The 18,387-nt window shown below is 41.5% G+C and overlaps 1 protein-coding gene across 3 annotated transcripts in view; it reads right to left on the bottom strand.

Moving 5' to 3' along the window:
• Positions 1-18,387, bottom strand: part of trak1a (trafficking protein, kinesin binding 1a) — a 178,002-nt gene that overhangs the window by 17,298 nt on the left and 142,317 nt on the right. For all 3 annotated transcript variants that reach the window (XM_073072969.1, XM_073072970.1, XM_073072968.1), the window contains 8 exons: positions 17,042-17,142; positions 14,466-14,574; positions 13,877-13,955; positions 8,118-8,248; positions 5,717-5,791; positions 4,939-5,076; positions 4,048-4,124; positions 65-304 (listed from right to left, as the gene is read on the bottom strand). In XM_073072969.1, coding sequence (XP_072929070.1) covers positions 65-304; positions 4,048-4,124; positions 4,939-5,076; positions 5,717-5,791; positions 8,118-8,248; positions 13,877-13,955; positions 14,466-14,574; positions 17,042-17,142 — 950 coding nt within the window. The remainder of the gene's footprint in view (positions 1-64; positions 305-4,047; positions 4,125-4,938; positions 5,077-5,716; positions 5,792-8,117; positions 8,249-13,876; positions 13,956-14,465; positions 14,575-17,041; positions 17,143-18,387) is intronic.

Below are 18,387 nucleotides of genomic sequence, written 5' to 3'. Positions count from 1 at the left end.
TGAGCCCGGGTTGTAGGGACTGTCAGGCAACAGCACTGGCTGCTGCATCAGTGCATCTCCTTACCCGATGTCAGATGATTCCGTTTCCAGGATAATGCTGTTGGTCTTGTTATCAATGATAATGTTGCTGATGTCACTTCCATAGTAGCTGGAACGTGGTGTGCTGATACAGCTGGAGAAGGCAGAGTTCATTCCCGAGGATTGGTTTGACCCTGGGATGTTCAATGGAGATGGACCTTGCGACCTCTGCTTCACAACCTGGTTCACCGTGCGCACCGTCTCAAACACTCGTTTCTGCTGATGCCTGGAGGAAACACACTTTTTCAAATGCTGGTAGCAGTTGGGTATGACAGCAGGACTTGATAAATAGTGCAGTTATCAAGATAAAATTTCACTATCATTTTTTTGTATCTCCTGATCTTCTGATACCAGACAATTTTCTAGCACCATATCCAGTTGCAAGAAAAGTTTGCCAGCCCTTTGTAATTACTTGGTTTTCTGGATTAATTACGCATAAATTGTGGTCTGATCTTCATCTGTCACAAAAATAGACAAACACAATCTGCCTAAACTAATAACACACAAGCAATTGTACTTCTCGTCAATACTGAGTACGCCATTTAAACAATCACAGTCTGGGTTCAAAAAAGTACGTGAACCTCTGGGATAAAGCCTTCAACAAAAGCTATTTGAGTCAGGCGCTCCAATCAATGAGACGCGATTAGAGGTGGGGGTTATAGAGGTGCCCTGCCCTATAAAAGGGACAAAGTCAGGTTACTGACAGAGCCTGCTCTTCTCAAGAAAGATCTGTTCATATTCGATCAAAACAACTTTCAGAGGACCTTAGAAGAAGAATTATAGAGATGCATGAAGCTGGAACAGTCTACAAAAGCATTGCAATCATCCACAGTAAGAGAACTTGTCTACAAACAGAGGAAATTCAGTACCGTTGCTACTCTCCCTAGGAGTGGGCTTTCTGCAAAGATCACACCAACAGCTGAACATGCAATGCTGAAGGTGGTGAAAAAGAACCCAAGGGTAACAGCAAAAGACCTGCAGAAATCCCTAGAGCTTTCTAACACCTTGGTTCCTGTGTCCACATTAAGAAAAACACTGAACAATAATTGTGTTTGTGGAAGGACACATGGTGGAAACCGCTGCTCTCCAAAATAAAACATTGCTGCACATCCCAAGTTTGCAAAAGACCACCTGGACTTTCCACGACACTTCTGGGACAATGTCCTGTGGACAGACGAAACAAAAGTTGAACTATTTGGCAGAAATGCACACTGTATGTTTGGAGGAAAAAGGACACTCCACACCAACACCAAAACCTCGTCCCAACTGGGAAGCATGGAAGAAGCATCGTGGTTTGGGGCTGCTTTGCTGCCTCAGGGCCTGGACAGCTTGCAGTCGTTGCAGGAATAATGAATTCAAAATTGCATCAAGACGTTTTACAGGAGAATGTCAGGGTAGCAGTCTGTCAACTGAAGCTTAACAGAAGTTGGATAATGCAACAAGACCATGATCTGAAAGACAAGAGTAAATCAACAACAGAAAGGTTTAAAAAGAAGAAAATCTCTATTTTGGAATAGCCAAGTCAAAGTCCAGACCTTAACCCAACTGAGATGCTGTGGCATGATCTGAAGAGGGCTGTTCATGCAAGGTACCCCAGAAATATTGATGAACTGAAACAGTTTTGTCTGGAGAAATGGTCTAAAATTCCTTCTCGCCATTGAGCAAGTCTGATCAGCAGCTGCAGGAAATGTTTGGTGGAAATTATTGCTGCTAAAAGTGGTTCTACCAGTTACTACATACAAGGGTTCACATAATTTTCCAGCCTGGACTGTGAATGATTAAACAATGTGTTCAATAAAGGCATGAAAAGTACGATTGTTTGTGTGTTATTAGTTTAGGCCGATTGTGTTTATCTATTATTGTAACTTAGATGAAGATCAGACCATATTTTGTGAGTAATTAATGCGTAAAACCAGGTAATTGCAAAGGGTTCACAAACTTCTTCTTGCAATAGTATATCCCTGTACACTGTATAGTATACCCCTGTACACTGTATAGTATACCCCTGGATCTCAAAGTCAGAGATCTGTTTTGAATCAGTTCAATCACTGACCCTCTAGTCTCTGCTCCTCCAGTCCTAGACTCTGCAGTCAGTACTTTGCAAAGTGCTAAGATCATCAAAATATTATATAAACAATCTATTTTTTTCATATAAAAGGGACAGATAACAAACTCAGACATAAACATAATAAATGCAAGAATACAGTTGCACTTCACACACAGATTTCTGTAACAAAATTAAAATCATGAAACTGAACACTTACATTAAAAGCAGTTCACTTCAATACTTCTACCAGAACATAACCAGGCATCTGTTATATTTAAAGCTGAACATATTTTAATTACGCTCTCTGGTTTAAACAAGTTTCATTCATTACATAATAAAGGATTGAAGAAACTCCAGCAAATCAGATCAGTCAGAAGCATCAAATAGTACTTTATTAAATATTTTAGTTGCACATTTTACTCTTGAATAATGTACCAAATTACTTTCTTCACTACTGTGTGTATTGTATAGACAAGATGCATAAAGCTCCTGGTAATATTAATTAAAATCAGTGACCTAGGTGCACAGTTCATATTCACATATACCTCCATATACACTTTTATTTTGAAATAAAAATGACTAACTACATCTGGAACTCTTTTACAATGCTCCCAAAACAGAATAAAATGGTGGTCCAGGCCCTATGTTCAATGCATTTTCTTTTCCAGCTGCACAAAAGATTTTTCTTTGCACAGGACACAGAAAATGAATGCTGTTCACCCAACTGTTTACCATCACTACAGAGTTTGTGCCTGATGCACAATGGGTTTTACTACAATAATGCCTCATTCTGTTTTCATGTCTGTCTGCACTCGCCCATCTTCCTCCATCCTACAAGCTTTCTAGACCTCTGCATTATTCTGAATCGGGCTTTCTACCCTCCACCGGCAGTGATGTATTGGTCTAACAGTCTCCCAAACTGCCCTCCCTCTTTCTTAAGGACTTGGGTATCTGCTGTGATACTTCTTCCTGTGTTAGTGTTATTCAAAATGTCTTAGTTCATGTTATGAAAGTGGATGTTCTGGCTAAAATCCTGCTCCGTTGTTGAACAACAGTTGGCTTGAATATTCAGGCATTTTTATACACAAACCAATGTCCACTTCGCAATGCAACATTCCTGAAGCTGACCTCAAACACAACCAGTGCAGAGGCCACAGATTTGGAAGTCCTTGTAACAATTTGGAAGCACAAAAAAAATAGGTGGGGTGCAATTTCAGCTTTGGGGGTAAAAATAAATCCATCCCATGCTACAATAAAGATTGGGTTCCTCAATGTTCTGTTTGGCTAAATATATAACTTTCCACAAACCAGTGCAATGCCACAAAATATCACAGATACTCCTTCCTTTTGACAAATAGCCTGCAAAACATTTTAGGAGCTGTATCACATTGCAATTGAATACAACTTTACGCACAGATCCATTTTTGGCTTTCTGAGGTAAAGTATAGGCAGATTCTTAGTATATATAAAACATATTCCATTTTAAACTTTTAGACGTTCCCATACTGTTACATCAAATGTAAATTAGCATTGGCCTAACATTGTTAGTGATGGGTTAAGCATTATTTCAATATACATTTTGACAGCATCTGTCCAAACGCTAAGATTCAGTTCTCCAATTCTGGTTTCCTGATCGTCTTCAATTTAGCCATTTAGCCATTCCACAACTGACATCCTTGCATTGAGCTCTCAAGACTCAAACTCTGGAGCCCTCACCCTTTGAAACTGCTAATCTACCCCTGACTAATTCTCTGTACATGCTCAGCATCAACATTTATTTGATAACTGCACCGAAAAGCTTCTTGGGGCATTTTGGCTACATTAAAGATTATGTTTTAATTGAACCTTGTATTAGGAGAGGCATACAACAAATACAGTGTTTGATAAATTATGCAAATTTTCTGGGTGTTTACAGGACCTACTTTTGTTCCTGGGCAGGTGTGAGATCCATTTGGAGTTCCTTACGCATTGACCCTTCGATTTCAGCTGCTAAGGAATCCTGGTTAAAACAAAACATGAAAAAAACATCACTTTTCAGCAGGCACCACTTACAAATATTACAGTTTATCTTGGGCAAGCATCAATTCCTGGGCTAACTTCCTTTGTGTTCTTCAGAAACTGATAACAAAAACTAGGGCGTCCAGTGCATCTCTCTCCCCAGAGGTCCACTCTCAGACAGCTCCTTGCATGTTATTAAGTTTTAAGGTTCAAGGAGTTCTGACCCAGTGCAGAGAGCATGGTTGACCATGCTTCCACCATTGCAGTGGTTGAAAGCTGTTAATATTGGAGATCCATGGACCTCTGTACTCAGTGGGTTAGCTATTGCAACTTTCATTAATGATGTAGATCTAAATGCAGGAGATATAATAAAGAAAAGCTTGCAAATGATACAAATTTGGCTGAGATGTGACAGACTGTGGGAAGATCAAGATGATGTAGTCAGTAGAGCAGAGAACAGAAAATGGAATTTAATCCAAAAAGTGTGAGGTGATGCACAAGGAGGTGTGTGGTAAGAAGATATTGAGTGGAGGATCCAAAGGTCTTTGGGGTGCATGTCCTCTGATCTGGGAATGTAGCAAGATAAGTAGATCTTTCCTTCATTAGCTAAAGTATAGAATATTAGGGCAGGGAGGTTATGCTGGAACTGATATTGCACTAGTTCAACCACAGTTGTCACCACATCTCGGGATAACACAATTACACATGAGAGCATGTAGAGGAGGTCAACATAGATGCTGCTAGCAATGGAAAACTGACTGAATTGGATAGGGGCACGCGTGGACATGGCACAGATTGTTGCTAGTTTGTTTTACCAAAGGAAAAAGGCCGAGAGAATGGTAGCGGCGAGGTGTGCTGTTCGGCATGGTTTTATTTCGCAGGTTCTTGATTTCCTCTTGTGCTTCATGTAGCATTTCCATACATTCTGCATATTTATCTTCCAGCTCCCGCAGCTGCAGATAAAAACATACACACCCTCAAGATACACCATCACTGGGGAAAAACTCACAGCCTGGCCTTCACACATTTTAAGAATTAAACATAAATTTTCAGCAAATCTTGTTTTGGGAGCACACTGTCTTTTACTTTGCCTGCCAGGTAGATGGAAAAGGTCACTTGGCTCTTTCAGCAGCCCTGATACTCAATATGACCAAAACCCTTTAATCTCAGTTTCCCAATAAATATCCACAGCTTAAAATCTACTTTCCTACTCAGTATCCCCAATCTCAAATCCACTTCCCAGTCAACATCCTTGTCTGTGATGCTAACTTTCCCATCCAAATCCCCAACTGCTCAATTCCAAAAGTCAAACCCTTGACTATCCATAGATCCCTGCAACAGAGAACTTCAAAAGTTCACAGCTTAGTAACGGAATTCTTATCTTGGTCCTCAATGGGCAAACCTTTATCCCAAAGTCATCTTTCTGAGAACACAGCCTGTCACCAACACTCATGTTTAAGCTATCACCAGAATAAATGGATCTGCTCTCAACCTTAAATTAAATGGTTACTACTTGTCCAACTATTCTCCAGACATCAATCAAGGATTAAACGTCTTCATGGAGTTCAAACCCAGTGACCGATGAACACTTACCTCGGCTGTGAGCTGCCGTTGAGCATCTTTAGCTGCATTCAGATGTTGAGTAAGTTCTTCATTTTCCACTCCATACTACAGAAAATACAAACTATTTAGCAACATCGTCACCAGAATAACTGTTTTAGTTAACCTGTGCCTCCAGTCTCAGAGCTGGCATGTTCTTTCTCTTCTTGCAATGTATCATTCCTTTAGAATGTATAACAGGTGAGTTACAAAGTGACCAGATGTGTCCAGTGGACAAGGGAGTCTTGAAGCTGTGATGGTGGAACCTCTCTCATGAATGTATGACTATTTTGGGGGAGAACAACAGGACTTTGTGTGTCCCCTTCAAATCCAGTCTCAGAGTGGTATAGTTGGCTCACTTAAGCATCACAATGCCCCCTTGCTGCTATATTGAATCCATCCAGTTAATACCAATTGGTAGAACTATGACAAATTCCATATTGTGACTTGGCATATTTCTGTATTTCCTTTGGACTGTATGAGAAGGCCACTTCTGCCCATCACTGGTTCTCTCCAGATTCCAATCAACACCCCCAGATTGCATCATTCCCCTACACACCAAGGGAAATATATAATAGCCACTTAAATCTACTGACCCACATACTTAGCACAAGAAGAGGAATGGGAACAGCCAGAGGAAACCAACATGGTCACATTATTATGAGTTATTAATCCTGTTTCTCAGAAGGCAACTTTGGAAGCTACAGTTTACATTTTTATTGCTCAAAAACTTATCAGTTTATAACAGGTTATATGATCAGGTGTCTTCTTAAAGATAAATAAATTTACCCTGCTACTGGAAATTATATTCCATAATACTTTAAGTAACAGAAAACAGATCTGCTAATGACATGGCTTCCCTTGAAACCAAGGCGAAAAAATGGAGCTTAATAACATTACTCATACAGATGGCATACAAGACATTCGGATGCCAATGTCCTGTATGCATACAACTCCCATTCTCCCGGCAAATTCCTGTCAAAGGAAAGATTGATTGTTATGCACAAGCTCCAGATGACAGCATCTTGTTGGTAATTAGGATTCATTATTCAACTTTCTGTCACTTGCTAAAAATTACAATCAGAATCTGGGTTAAAATTACTGGCATATGTCATGAAATTTGTTGTTATGCGTCAGCAGTACAGTGCAATACATAATAAAGACTAAATTATATATATAAATTAAAAAGTTAAGTTAAATAAATATTGCAAAAAGAGATAAAGGTAGGGAGGTAGTGTTCATGGGTTCAATATCCATTCAGAAATCTGACAGCTGAAGGGTATGTGTCCAAGATCACTATATTGTGAAACTGCCAACAACTTTGGGATTTCTGTACAAGCACAGCTTAAAGCAGAAATGTTGAAGATACCGCCCACAATTCAGCTTCCACCACAGGCAGTGCTGCTTCTCTAGTGGAACTGAAACAAATCATTCGAACTGAATTAAGTCACCTCACTCTGAAGATATGACATCATCTCTCATGAGATGCAATCAAAGCTTTAAGATCATATAAAGTCATATTTGCTGTTTAGCAGACTTTAGTGGCCTAAATAAGGCTAATTTCATTTGCAAATTCCAGTTCCTACAGAACACAGCTCACAGAATTTCTCTTGATGTTCATTTTACAAACTCTATTTCAAGTTCTGCTTAAAATGTTCATTAAAAATCATGTTCTTTCTTTTCTGGGTTGCTCCTCAAGTCACCAATGACATCACTACCACTGGGCACCTGACAACAACCAGTGTAAGATGTCAATGCCAGACAGACCACTGGATCTTTATGGGAATCTTTCTTCAAGCATCAATGAGCACACCCGCAACAAGCAAACTCCTTACCGTTAAATGAAAATTGCCTGACTCCAACTACCATCACTTTCAGAGCTCTCACCTTGGATTTCAAGGCCCAAGTAGGCCAGGAGGCAGCTCCCTTTCAAGATGACTATGCCCTACAATGCAAGCTACAGTGCGTTACAAAGAAATAACCCTTTAGCTCCAGCACTGAGACTGAGTCCTGGCAGTGGAATAAGTCCAAGAAGCACATTCAAACAACGGGCCAAATGTCTGTTTTGAAGCTGCAAGTTTCAAAGATTCGTACTGTATATTCTAAACACAAAATCAGGGCTTTACTAACAGAGATGATCCATACCATAAAGGCAGCCATGACTGGAAGCAATTACTATCAATTACCAGAGCAACAAAATCTGCTGGAAGAACTCAGCAGGACCAGCAGCATCTGTTGGTGGGGGGGTGTCATTGAACAATTGAGGGTTTGGGTCAAAATCCTTGAATGTGAAATGTCAACAATTCCTTTCCTCACAGAGATACCACCTGACCCACTGAGTTTGTTGATCCAGATTCCAGTATGAGCGGTCTCCAGTATCTCTACTGTCACTTACCGCCTTGGTCTTCCTCTGTAGATCGACTATTTGAGAGAGCAGATGCGTAATTTCTTCTTGCTGACGTGCTGCATCTTCTGTCTTCTTTGCCAATTCCTCGGCCAAGTTAACCAGCTGAATATTTGTATCTCCTGAAGAATAAGAAGGGAAAGGTTAATTGTTCAATCAGGAATGTGGTGGAAATAATGGAAGAACGCTGCACATAAAAGCCTCAAGATCCTTGGGAAGCCACACTTGCCTGTCCATTCTAACCCCAGCTAACAGCCTACCCCAGACTGCCAAAGAAGCCATTCACGTCATGGAGGGAGATAAAAGGGAAGTGCTTCGCTTTGCTATGGGAAGGACATTTTGATTACTTCACTGCTAACCATCCAAAAGTAAATAAAGCTGAAAGGAAGTGTGAACTTCAGCTATGTGCAGTTGTTATAAATATGTCACGTTAATATTGTCAAATAAAAATGAAAGTGAACTTGGTATTGAGCAACATACCATCAGTGAAGTCTCCATTACTGTTCAGTCCCAGGGAATACAATGTGATGGTAATTGTTAAAGAAAGCAAGAAGGAACCACAAATGTCAGATTATGGAAGAAAATAGTCAATTCATGAACACCATGTACAAGCCATATAAACGCAGGATTCTCCATACATTGGGCAAGGCATATACAGTTGGCCCTCCTTATCCGCGGGGGATTGGTTCCGGGACCCCCCGCGGATACCAAAAAACACAGATGCTCAAGTTCCTTTGTTTATCCTTTCTCGGTGCGGTGGACTTTAGGACCCAGGGGAGCTCCAGGCCTTATTTAACCTGTCTCAGTGCGGTGGACTTTAGGACCCAACGGAGCTCAGGACCCGTCGCCCGCAGTGTTTCTGTTCCGGAAAACAATCACGATTGAAAATAAGATGGAAATAATAAAGCAATCGGAAAAGCGTTAGGCTACAGTTGGTCAACACTCAGAACAGTTTTAAAGGATAAAGTGAGAATAATGGAGCATGTGAAAGACCCTGCCCCAATGAAAGCTACAATTATTACTAAGCAAAGCAGTGGTTTAATTATTGAAATACATATGTTTCTTAAGTGTTTTATATGCATAGAAAGGTGAAATATATACTATATTCTAAGACACACATTTGACTGATTGACGCTAAATAATACCGGATGTACCTGTTCTGACTTAGAGAACTTCCATTTTTTTTCTCCGATTCCTGATCCTTGGTAACCTATGCTCATACTCCCATATACTTTAAATCATCTCTAGGTTACTTATAATACCTAATACACGTAAATGCTATGTAAATAGTTGTTATACTGTATTGAAAAAAAATCTGTACGTGCTCAAACAACAAGTGCTGGAGAGAGAACTTCCGGGTTTTCTCGATCCGCAGTTGGTTGAATCCGCGCATGCGGAACCCACGGATAAGGAGGGCTGACTGTATATCATTTCTGCTCCAGTTCTGGACACAGTTTCACTCACTGCAGCAGATCAGTACATGTTCAACAGATGGTTGATCTTCACAAGGCAATCTTGTCCGCATCAACTTACTCTTTCCATACTTCCTCATGACAGTGAAGACCATGAGAACATCTAAGTTCACGCTGGTTCTCCACTTAGGAGTTATAGAGACTCACATAGGCATGCAGCACAGAAATACTCTGACAAAGATTTATATCTAAACTATTCCTACCAGCCTGTATGTGACACCTATCCTATCGAAGTACCTTTAAAATATTGTTAACGTTCCTGCCTTAACCACTTCCTCTGGTGTTTCATTCCATATACCGACCACCTTCCAGATGAAAAAGTTTCCCCTCAGGTTCCTATAAAATTTCATTCCTCTCACCTTAGCTTATGCTCTCTGTTCTTGATTCCACAACACTGAGGAAAAAACTCTGCACGTTGACCTCATCTATTCTGGTAATTTTATACAAATCTATAAGATCACCTGTCAATATCCTATATTCCAATGAGATAAGTCCTAAACTGCTCAAGCTCTCTTCATAACTCAGTTTCTTGAGTACCAGCAACATCCTCATAAATTTTCTTTGCACTCTTTCATGCTCAGTAACATAGTGACCAAAATGGAACACAATATTCCAGATCTGGCCTACCAATAGTCACTGAGTCACTGTTCCTTCTAAGCTGCATGAGTGTGTCGCCACACAGTAACTGAAAGGTTCCCATGCACATCGCCTTTTTTGCCACACAGCTGATAGTTTCTTTTATATAAAGTTTTATTAAAGTGTCACGCAGTTTTCAGGCCATGTAAAAATTTCCCACTCAGAGCACTGACTGATCCACACAGCTATTAGCTAAATTAGAGGGAACATTGTATTGAGTCATAGATAATAGAGTCACAAATCTATTGTAGAACCGCAACGTGCACTTCTCTCTTAATTCCCTCCCACCTTTTCTCTCTCACAGGACTATCAACGTAATTCGCTAGCACCCCTGCATTAGAGACAATTTACAGTGGTCATTAAACCCCAACCTGATCTTCTTTGGGATGTGGGAGGAAACAGAGCACTGGAGAAAAGCCACAGGAGGAACATGCAAACTCCACACAGACAGAATGAGAAGTCGAGATTGAACCCAGGTGGTTGTGGGGCAATATCTCTAGCAGCTACACCACTGCCCCAGCACCACACAAGAATCTATCGCTCTTCTACATCGAGGCAAACGATGGGCTTCCTTTCCGAGGAAATGAAGCTCCACTGAATTTACAAAAGTTACAATGGACCTCACATCACAGTACTGATGTAAAAGTAGTTCTTTTACATACTGGATACTGGAGAACCTATTCATATTTTGTAAAGATAAAAAGCACTTTTGCTGTTAGACTAAGACAATGTTACTCAAACAAGATATAGAGCAGAGGAACAGCCATCTAGTGCAACTAATCTATGGTGATCTGTGTCTACAAGACTGACCCTCTATTCCTCCCCCCCACTCCCACCAGGCTTGTCCAGGTTCTTCTTAAATGCATTGGCAATGTTTGCTTTTACCTCCCCATCTAGGAGGAAATTCCACATTCTGACAAGTCTTTGAATAAAGAAGCTTCTCCTGAATTCCCTTGGTGATTGTCTGACATGCATGACCTCTGCTTAAACCATTCCTTGCAAGTGAAAATGGTCTCTCCTCCCTAGGATGGAGGAATCCACCGAGGCTGGGTATGAACATCGAGCAGTTCTCACAGGAACAGGCCCTTTACCTCATGATACCTGTGCCAAGCACATTGTCAATATCCCTCCGTTCCCTGCCTGTTCATGTATCTATCTAATTGTCTCTTAATGCAGATTTATTTACTTCCCTATTTTAAAGTGATTTATCACATTACTCCCAAGTATCATCTCCTAGTAGATATTATAGGCAAACATTACATGGGGGGGGGGGGGGAGGGGAAGGGGAGAATAGAGGCATCTGAATCTTTAAACAGCTCTAGGGTACCTTATAGTATGTCACTGTGGCTTCTACAGGGTACGAACTCTATCGAACATACCCTCCTATCACCCACATTCAAAATCAAATGCTAAACAATTGGCTTCAAGTTTGGATTCAAACCAACAGAGAGAATCAATCCAGAAGAGATTCAGTGGGCTGAGGGGGCTGTCTTTATGAATTACAGCTCTGTATTCTTTATGAGTCAGACAATGGAAGGTGGTCTTATTGAAACATGCAAGAACCTGAGAGGGCAGGGCAGTGTAGATAGCAAAATGTTTCCACAAGGTTGGAATTCAAACAAGGAGTCATATTTATAACATAACAGGAGGTCACTTAAAACTAAAGTGTACAGAACTTCTTACAGAAAGTATCAAATTCTCTACCTCAGGGGTTATGAAAGCTAGATCAGTGGGGGTTCAGAGTAAGCAGATCATTTTGTGAACAATCATGAAAATGTAGATGATGGGGAACAGACAAAGAAGGTCTGGGGTAGATGGGGCAAGATCACATTGATAGTAGAGTAAGCTTGAGGGGCTGGGTGCTCGACCCATCTCCTGTTTTTTTTTTATTTCTCATGCAGGGCTGAGGAATGTTGTAGTAGCAGAAGAGCTACCAACAGATGAAGCATCAAACAGGGCCTTGCCTGCATTAACAATGGTTCACATAGGATCCTATTATAAAGCAGGGGTTCACCCCAGCCACATGATCAAGCAATATCTTGAGAACAGATGATCAGCTCGCATTTTGAGATGTGGTGTTCTGTGCATTTCTCAGAGGTACCACCCAGGGGAGTGACTGCGTCAGAATTTTCTGGAGAGACTGGTTATGCTAGTCTGGATGAGCACCAGTTTACCTACGAGGCAAACAGATCAAACAAGGATGCCACTTCCATTGCTCTACACATTGCACTGGAACACTTGGAGCATAAGGGCAGAATGTTTTTAATTGACTACAGTTCTGCCTTCAACACCATACCCACCAAGTTGATTGTTAAACTACACATACATCAATTTGCAATGGGATTCTGCACTTTCTTGCCAATCACACCCAGTCAAACGAATCAAGGTACACATCAACCTCCCTGACGCTGAACACCGTTGCACCGCAGAGATGTGTACTGAGCCCTCTCCTTTACACTCTTACCACCCACGACTGAGCCCCTGCTGATGCCACCAACTCCATTGTCAAATTTGCAGATGACACCACAGTGACTGGATTAATTACAATGAGGTGCAGAAACTGCCTGTATGTGTAAAAGCCATAACCTTTCACTCAATATGGAAAAAAACAAATAAATGCTAATCGATTTCAGGAAATCAAGAAGGTATGAACAAGCTCCACTACTCATTAGCAGTGAAGCAGCGGAAATGGTCTCCAGCTTTACGTTCTTGGGAGCGAACAACAGAGGAGTCCTGTTGGACTCAGCAGCAGCTATATTATCTTAGGAGTTTAAAGGGAGCATATCGACTCTAAAAGCTGCTGATAAACCTTTATCGATGTGTAATTGATTGCTTACTGACCTACTGCATGACTGTATGGTACACTAGCTGCAACAAGATCAACCAATAAGCATTTCAACAAGTGATCAGGACTGCACAAAACAATTTATTAGGGCAACCTATCAGATATGGAAACCATCTACAAATCATGCTGTCTACAGCAGGCTCACAATTTTGTGATGGACTCATCCCAGAAATCACCTGTCCAATCTCCAACCATCCAGCAGGACATAAGGAAACATCTCTGCATGCACATCCAGACTGAAAAACCTCTTTTCCTCCCAGGGCTGTCATTAAACTGAACACGTCCCTCACCCAACTCACAGTCTATAGTCACTATGGACAGTCTCTAAGTGCAATACATGAGCATAATTCTAGATGCTATTTTATACTGAATCATTGTATTCCATAACTGGACATGTGCAATACTTGAATGGAGCAGCAACTGTTTCTTATAATTAATTTAGAGTTATTTGTTTTTATTTCAGTTGTAACTTGGATGTCATTCTAAATAACCCAGACATCATTTTAAATTTTGTCACTGTTTTTAGTAAGTGAATTGCCAGTGTGTTGTCTTGCTCTGAATGGAACAACGCTGCAATCTCATTGTCCTCAGCGATGACAGTAAAGCTCTAACTAACTCACTCCTGGGATCACTGGAGAAATAGAAGTCCTTTAGACATCTTAACCACCTACCCAAAGCCAGTGGCATGAGTGGTTTTGGAAAATGAAGCATTTAATAATATCTAATTCTTAAGAGAGGATGATACTTCCATTTAAAATCATTAACCTTACAAGCTGGTCAGGCTTGTTATAACATACTTAGCTCCTTCACACAGTCATTCACAAGCTGCTGTTCCTTCTCTTCATATGAAATGGTTTCAGTCTGCAGATGGCATGTCTGTGGAACCAGATAAAAATGCAATGTTACAAACAGGTAACACTGCCCTGAATACTCAGTTAAGACTAACGCACACAAAACAACCAACAGTCACTTTACAGTGCCAAGGGGCGAGCGGAATGAACACTGTGGTCAGGCACAATGACTGGGTCTGTGGAGACGGCAGCGGAATGGTAACTGGGGAAGGATCCCTGAAAGACAAGCCCTAGTGGTCTGTACTGGTGAGGAAAACGAAAGAGTAGAGATCCAGAGAGGCAGTGGAGGGGGATCAGGGCAGCACAGGGAATTATGAGGATAATTAAGGAGTGAATAGAGAAGGAGACAGAGAGAGGAGACTAAGGACAGGTGGTTAGGAGGAGAAGTCAGAAGACTAAGGAGTAAGGAAGACTGTCTGAGGATGAACTGTTGGCAAGATATAACCAACCTTACATAACAGAGAGAATTCAACAAATGAAATATTTATACTCTGATTTACAACAGTAACCTAAAGGAAGAAATCATTTTCCCCACCTCTGTTCTTAAAACAACATTTTCCTCTTCCAGATCCTTCAGCTTCTTTTGAAGAGAATCGAGGTGAAAGAAATTCTGTACAGATGGAGTGGACTCATTCCGCCGCAACCTGACGACAAGAAGATCAAACTGAGCTGATCCCAGCTGATGCCTTCTAACCAAGGTTTTCTTAGGAAGTAAGCATGACAACAGTGATACATTTCCAAGTCCAGATTGTGCACGAGTTGGAGGGGATCCCTTGGGTGGTGGTACCCATGCACTGTTGCCCGTTTCACTTGTTCAAAGCCAAAGAGCAGTGCTGTCAAATCTAACTTTGCATCAGTTTTTTTTGTTTAAAACACTGCAATTGAATGGTTATGCCAGTTGTACTATGCACTATTGGGTGATAAGGAGATGGCTGAGGCATTGAATGACTATTTTGTGTCGATCTTCACGGTGGAGGACACGTCTAATATGCCAAAGAATGATGTTATGGACGAAATGGGAGGTGAGGACCTCGATAAAATCACTGTCACTAAAGAGATAGTGATGAGCAAACTAGAGGGCCTGAAGGTAGATAAATCCCCTGGTCCTGATGGAATGCATCCCAGGGTGCTGAGGGAATTGGCGGAGGTTATAGTAGATGCATTGGTAATCATTTATCAAAACTCTCTGGACTCTGGGCAGGTGCCGGCGGATTGGAAGACAGCAAACGTCACACCACTTTTTAAAAAAGAATGTAGGCAAAAGATGGGCAACTATAGGCCAGTTAGCTTAACATCTGTAGTCGGGAAAATGCTTGAAGCTGTCATTAAGGAAGAAATAATGAAACATTTAGAGAGGAGTGATTCCATTAGACACACGCAGCATGGATTCAGAAAGGGCAGGTCCTGTTTGACCAACTTACTGCAGATCTTTGAGGACATACTGAGTGCAGTGGATAGAGGGGAACAGGTGGATGCCATATACTTGGATTTCCAGAAGGCGTTCGATAAGGTGCCGCACAAGAGACTTATAAATAAGATATGGATGCATGGAGTTGAGGGAAGTGTATTGACTTGGATAGTGGATAGGTTAACCTATAGTGGATAGTGGATAGAGTTGGTATAAATGGGTGTTGCTCCGGTTGGCAGTCAGAGGTGAGTGGGGTGCCGCAGGGGTCGGTGCTGGGCCCGCAGCTGTTTACCATTTACATTGATGATTTGGAAGAGGGGACTGAGTGTAGCATAGCAAAATTTGCTGATGACACTAAACAGAGCGGAAAAGCAAATTGTACAGAGGATGTGGAGAGCCTGCAGAGGGATATAGATAGGTTAAGTGAGTGGGCCAAGGTCTGGCAGATGGAATACAACGTTGGTAAATGTGAGATCATCCACTTCATGGAAGGAATAATAGAAGAGCAGATTATTATTTAAATGGTGAAAGATTGCAGCATGCTGTTGTGCAGAGGGACTTGGGAGTGCTTGTCATGAATCGCAAAAAGTTGGCTTGCAGGTACAACGGGTTATTAAGGTGGCAAACAGAATGTTGGCCTTCATTGTTAGAGGGATTGAATTCAAGAGCAGGGAGGTCATGCTGAACTATACAGGGTACTGGTGAGGCTGCACCTGGAGTACTGTGTGCAGTTCTGATCTCCATACTCGAGGAAGGATATACTGGCTTTGGAGGCAGTGCAGAGGAGGTTCACCAGGTTGATTCCAGAGATGAAGGGGTTAACCCATGAGGAAAGATTGAATTGCCTGGGACTATACTCTTTGGAGTTCAGAAGAATGAGAGGGGATCTTGTAGAAACATACAAAATTTTGAAAGGGTTAGATAATATAGAAGTAGGAAAGTTGTTTCCATTGGTAGGTGAGACTAGAACTAGGGGACATTGCCTCAAGATTCAGGGGAGAAGATTTAGGACGGAGATGAGGAGAAACTGTTTTTCCAGAGAGTGGTGAATCTGTGGAATTCTCTGCCCAGGGAAGCAGTTGAGGCTTCTTCACTAAATATATTTAAGATACAGATGGATAGGTTTTTACATAGTAAGGGAATTAAGGGTTATGGGGAAAAGGCAGGTAGATGGAGCTGAGTTTACGGACAGATCAGCCATGATCTTATTGAATGGCGGGGCAGGCTCGATGGGCCGGATGGCCGACTCCTGCTCCTATTTCTTATGTTCTTATGTATAATACAGCAACGAGCTATCTTATGATTTTACATTGGGATTTATCCATTCTTCTATTCCTACAGTAAGGCATTCAAGACCACTCCTTAGGCCAGTCTGATTTAATTATGTTTACATCTCAACATAGCATGTGTTTGAGACAAATTGTCTGTGAGAACATTTCAGTGTATTGTGAGGGGTCTGGAGTTTCAATATTGGCCAGACATAGTGAAATCTACCAATCCTTCCCAGAGGGACACCAGTAAGTCAGATGGGATTTCAGTAATTATGTCTGGGGCATTACCAAGAACAGTTATTCATTCAGATTCAATCAATTAATTGATTCCCCAGATGTCAGAGTGGGGTTTGATCCCATCAGACCAAGAGCTTGGATTATTATTCCAGCACTCCCACTACAACATGTTGCCCAGTGGATTAGAAGACTCACGGTGTGGAGGAAGTCGAACCACTCTCACTTTCTTCTGCTGCATTAGTGTAGAACTGCAGTAGCTCATCCTTCATGGACAGCTCATGACGTAGCTGAGAAACCTGTGGGTGAGATCAGGGTGGGGGGGGGGGGGGGGTTAACAATGTGAACAAATTGAACACACAGACTGTGCTGTGTATTTAAATGCACAACCTTGCCTTCCTGGCATTTATTCCAGGATGCTCTGTGCCTGCTTATAAATTCAACATTACAGGTTTTAGTACCAGTTTAAAATATTTAACAGCTATCCCAACCCAAGTGGGAAAAAAGTTGAGAGCAGTAAAGAAAGAGAAGTGAGGTTCTACAATGCTTTATAATCCACATTGCGACTATTAAAATAGGAATTGTTGTAGCACTTAGTTCTGAGACAGCATAGAGCACCACTCCATTAGTGCTTCAACAAACATTCTTCAGTGCCAAACACTCATCATTAGGCAGGTCTATAACATACTGCTGTTCTGCCATCAAAGGAATCTTGTTTTATCCAGGCAACACACATAAAATGCTGGTGGAATGCAGCAGGCCAGGCAGCATCTATAGGAAGAAGTACAGTCGACATTTTGGGCTGAGACCCTTTGTCAGGACTCGTGAAGTATGTGTTGCTTGGATTTCCAGCATCTGCAGATTTCCTCGTGTTGGTGTTGTTATTTTATCCAGGATGCTCTGAGATTTAAAAGCAGCACAAGCTCATTAACCAATACTGGACCCGGTGTAATGATTACCTTACAGGTTGGATCTTGCAGACTAATGTGATGGATATGAACACGGTCACTGGCATTGGACTACTTATATGGTAGTACATCTGGCACTTATACATACAGGCCTTCACAATTCACAGAAAGATGGCACCGTATCCATCAGTACACTCAAACACTAGATTCCACAGCAGCAGAGTTCAGTCAGGCTGAGATTCCTCAAAACTTGCATGGGTTCTGGGTGCAGAACCTGAATGAATCTTTTAAGGATTATAGGGCCACAAACACAAGAAAACATGCAGATGCTGGATTGTAGGGTCATAGTTCTGAGCCAGAGGAGAACCACCCTCTGTTTCCACATTTCCATCTATCAAATGTTTGACATGTTAATAGCTTACTTTTCATGTCAGACATTCAAACAACTACTGCAAGGCCATCAGAGCATTACAACCAGTGAAGTAAGTAGGGCTGTTACTGCTCCATGGTACCTCAGCCTGATCTATACACCTCTTCCTGCTTTCATCACAACTCCTTTCCATTTCCTTAGATTTTGCAGACACACTCACCATGCCAATGCCGTGCATCATTCACTACCTTGCAGTGAAGTAAGTG

This window comes from Hemitrygon akajei, chromosome 20, assembly GCF_048418815.1.
Source record: "Hemitrygon akajei chromosome 20, sHemAka1.3, whole genome shotgun sequence".
NCBI classification, from domain to species: Eukaryota; Metazoa; Chordata; class Chondrichthyes; order Myliobatiformes; family Dasyatidae; genus Hemitrygon; species Hemitrygon akajei.
Note: the sequence above shows the minus strand (reverse complement) of the source record. Positions and strands in the feature narration are given on the sequence as shown.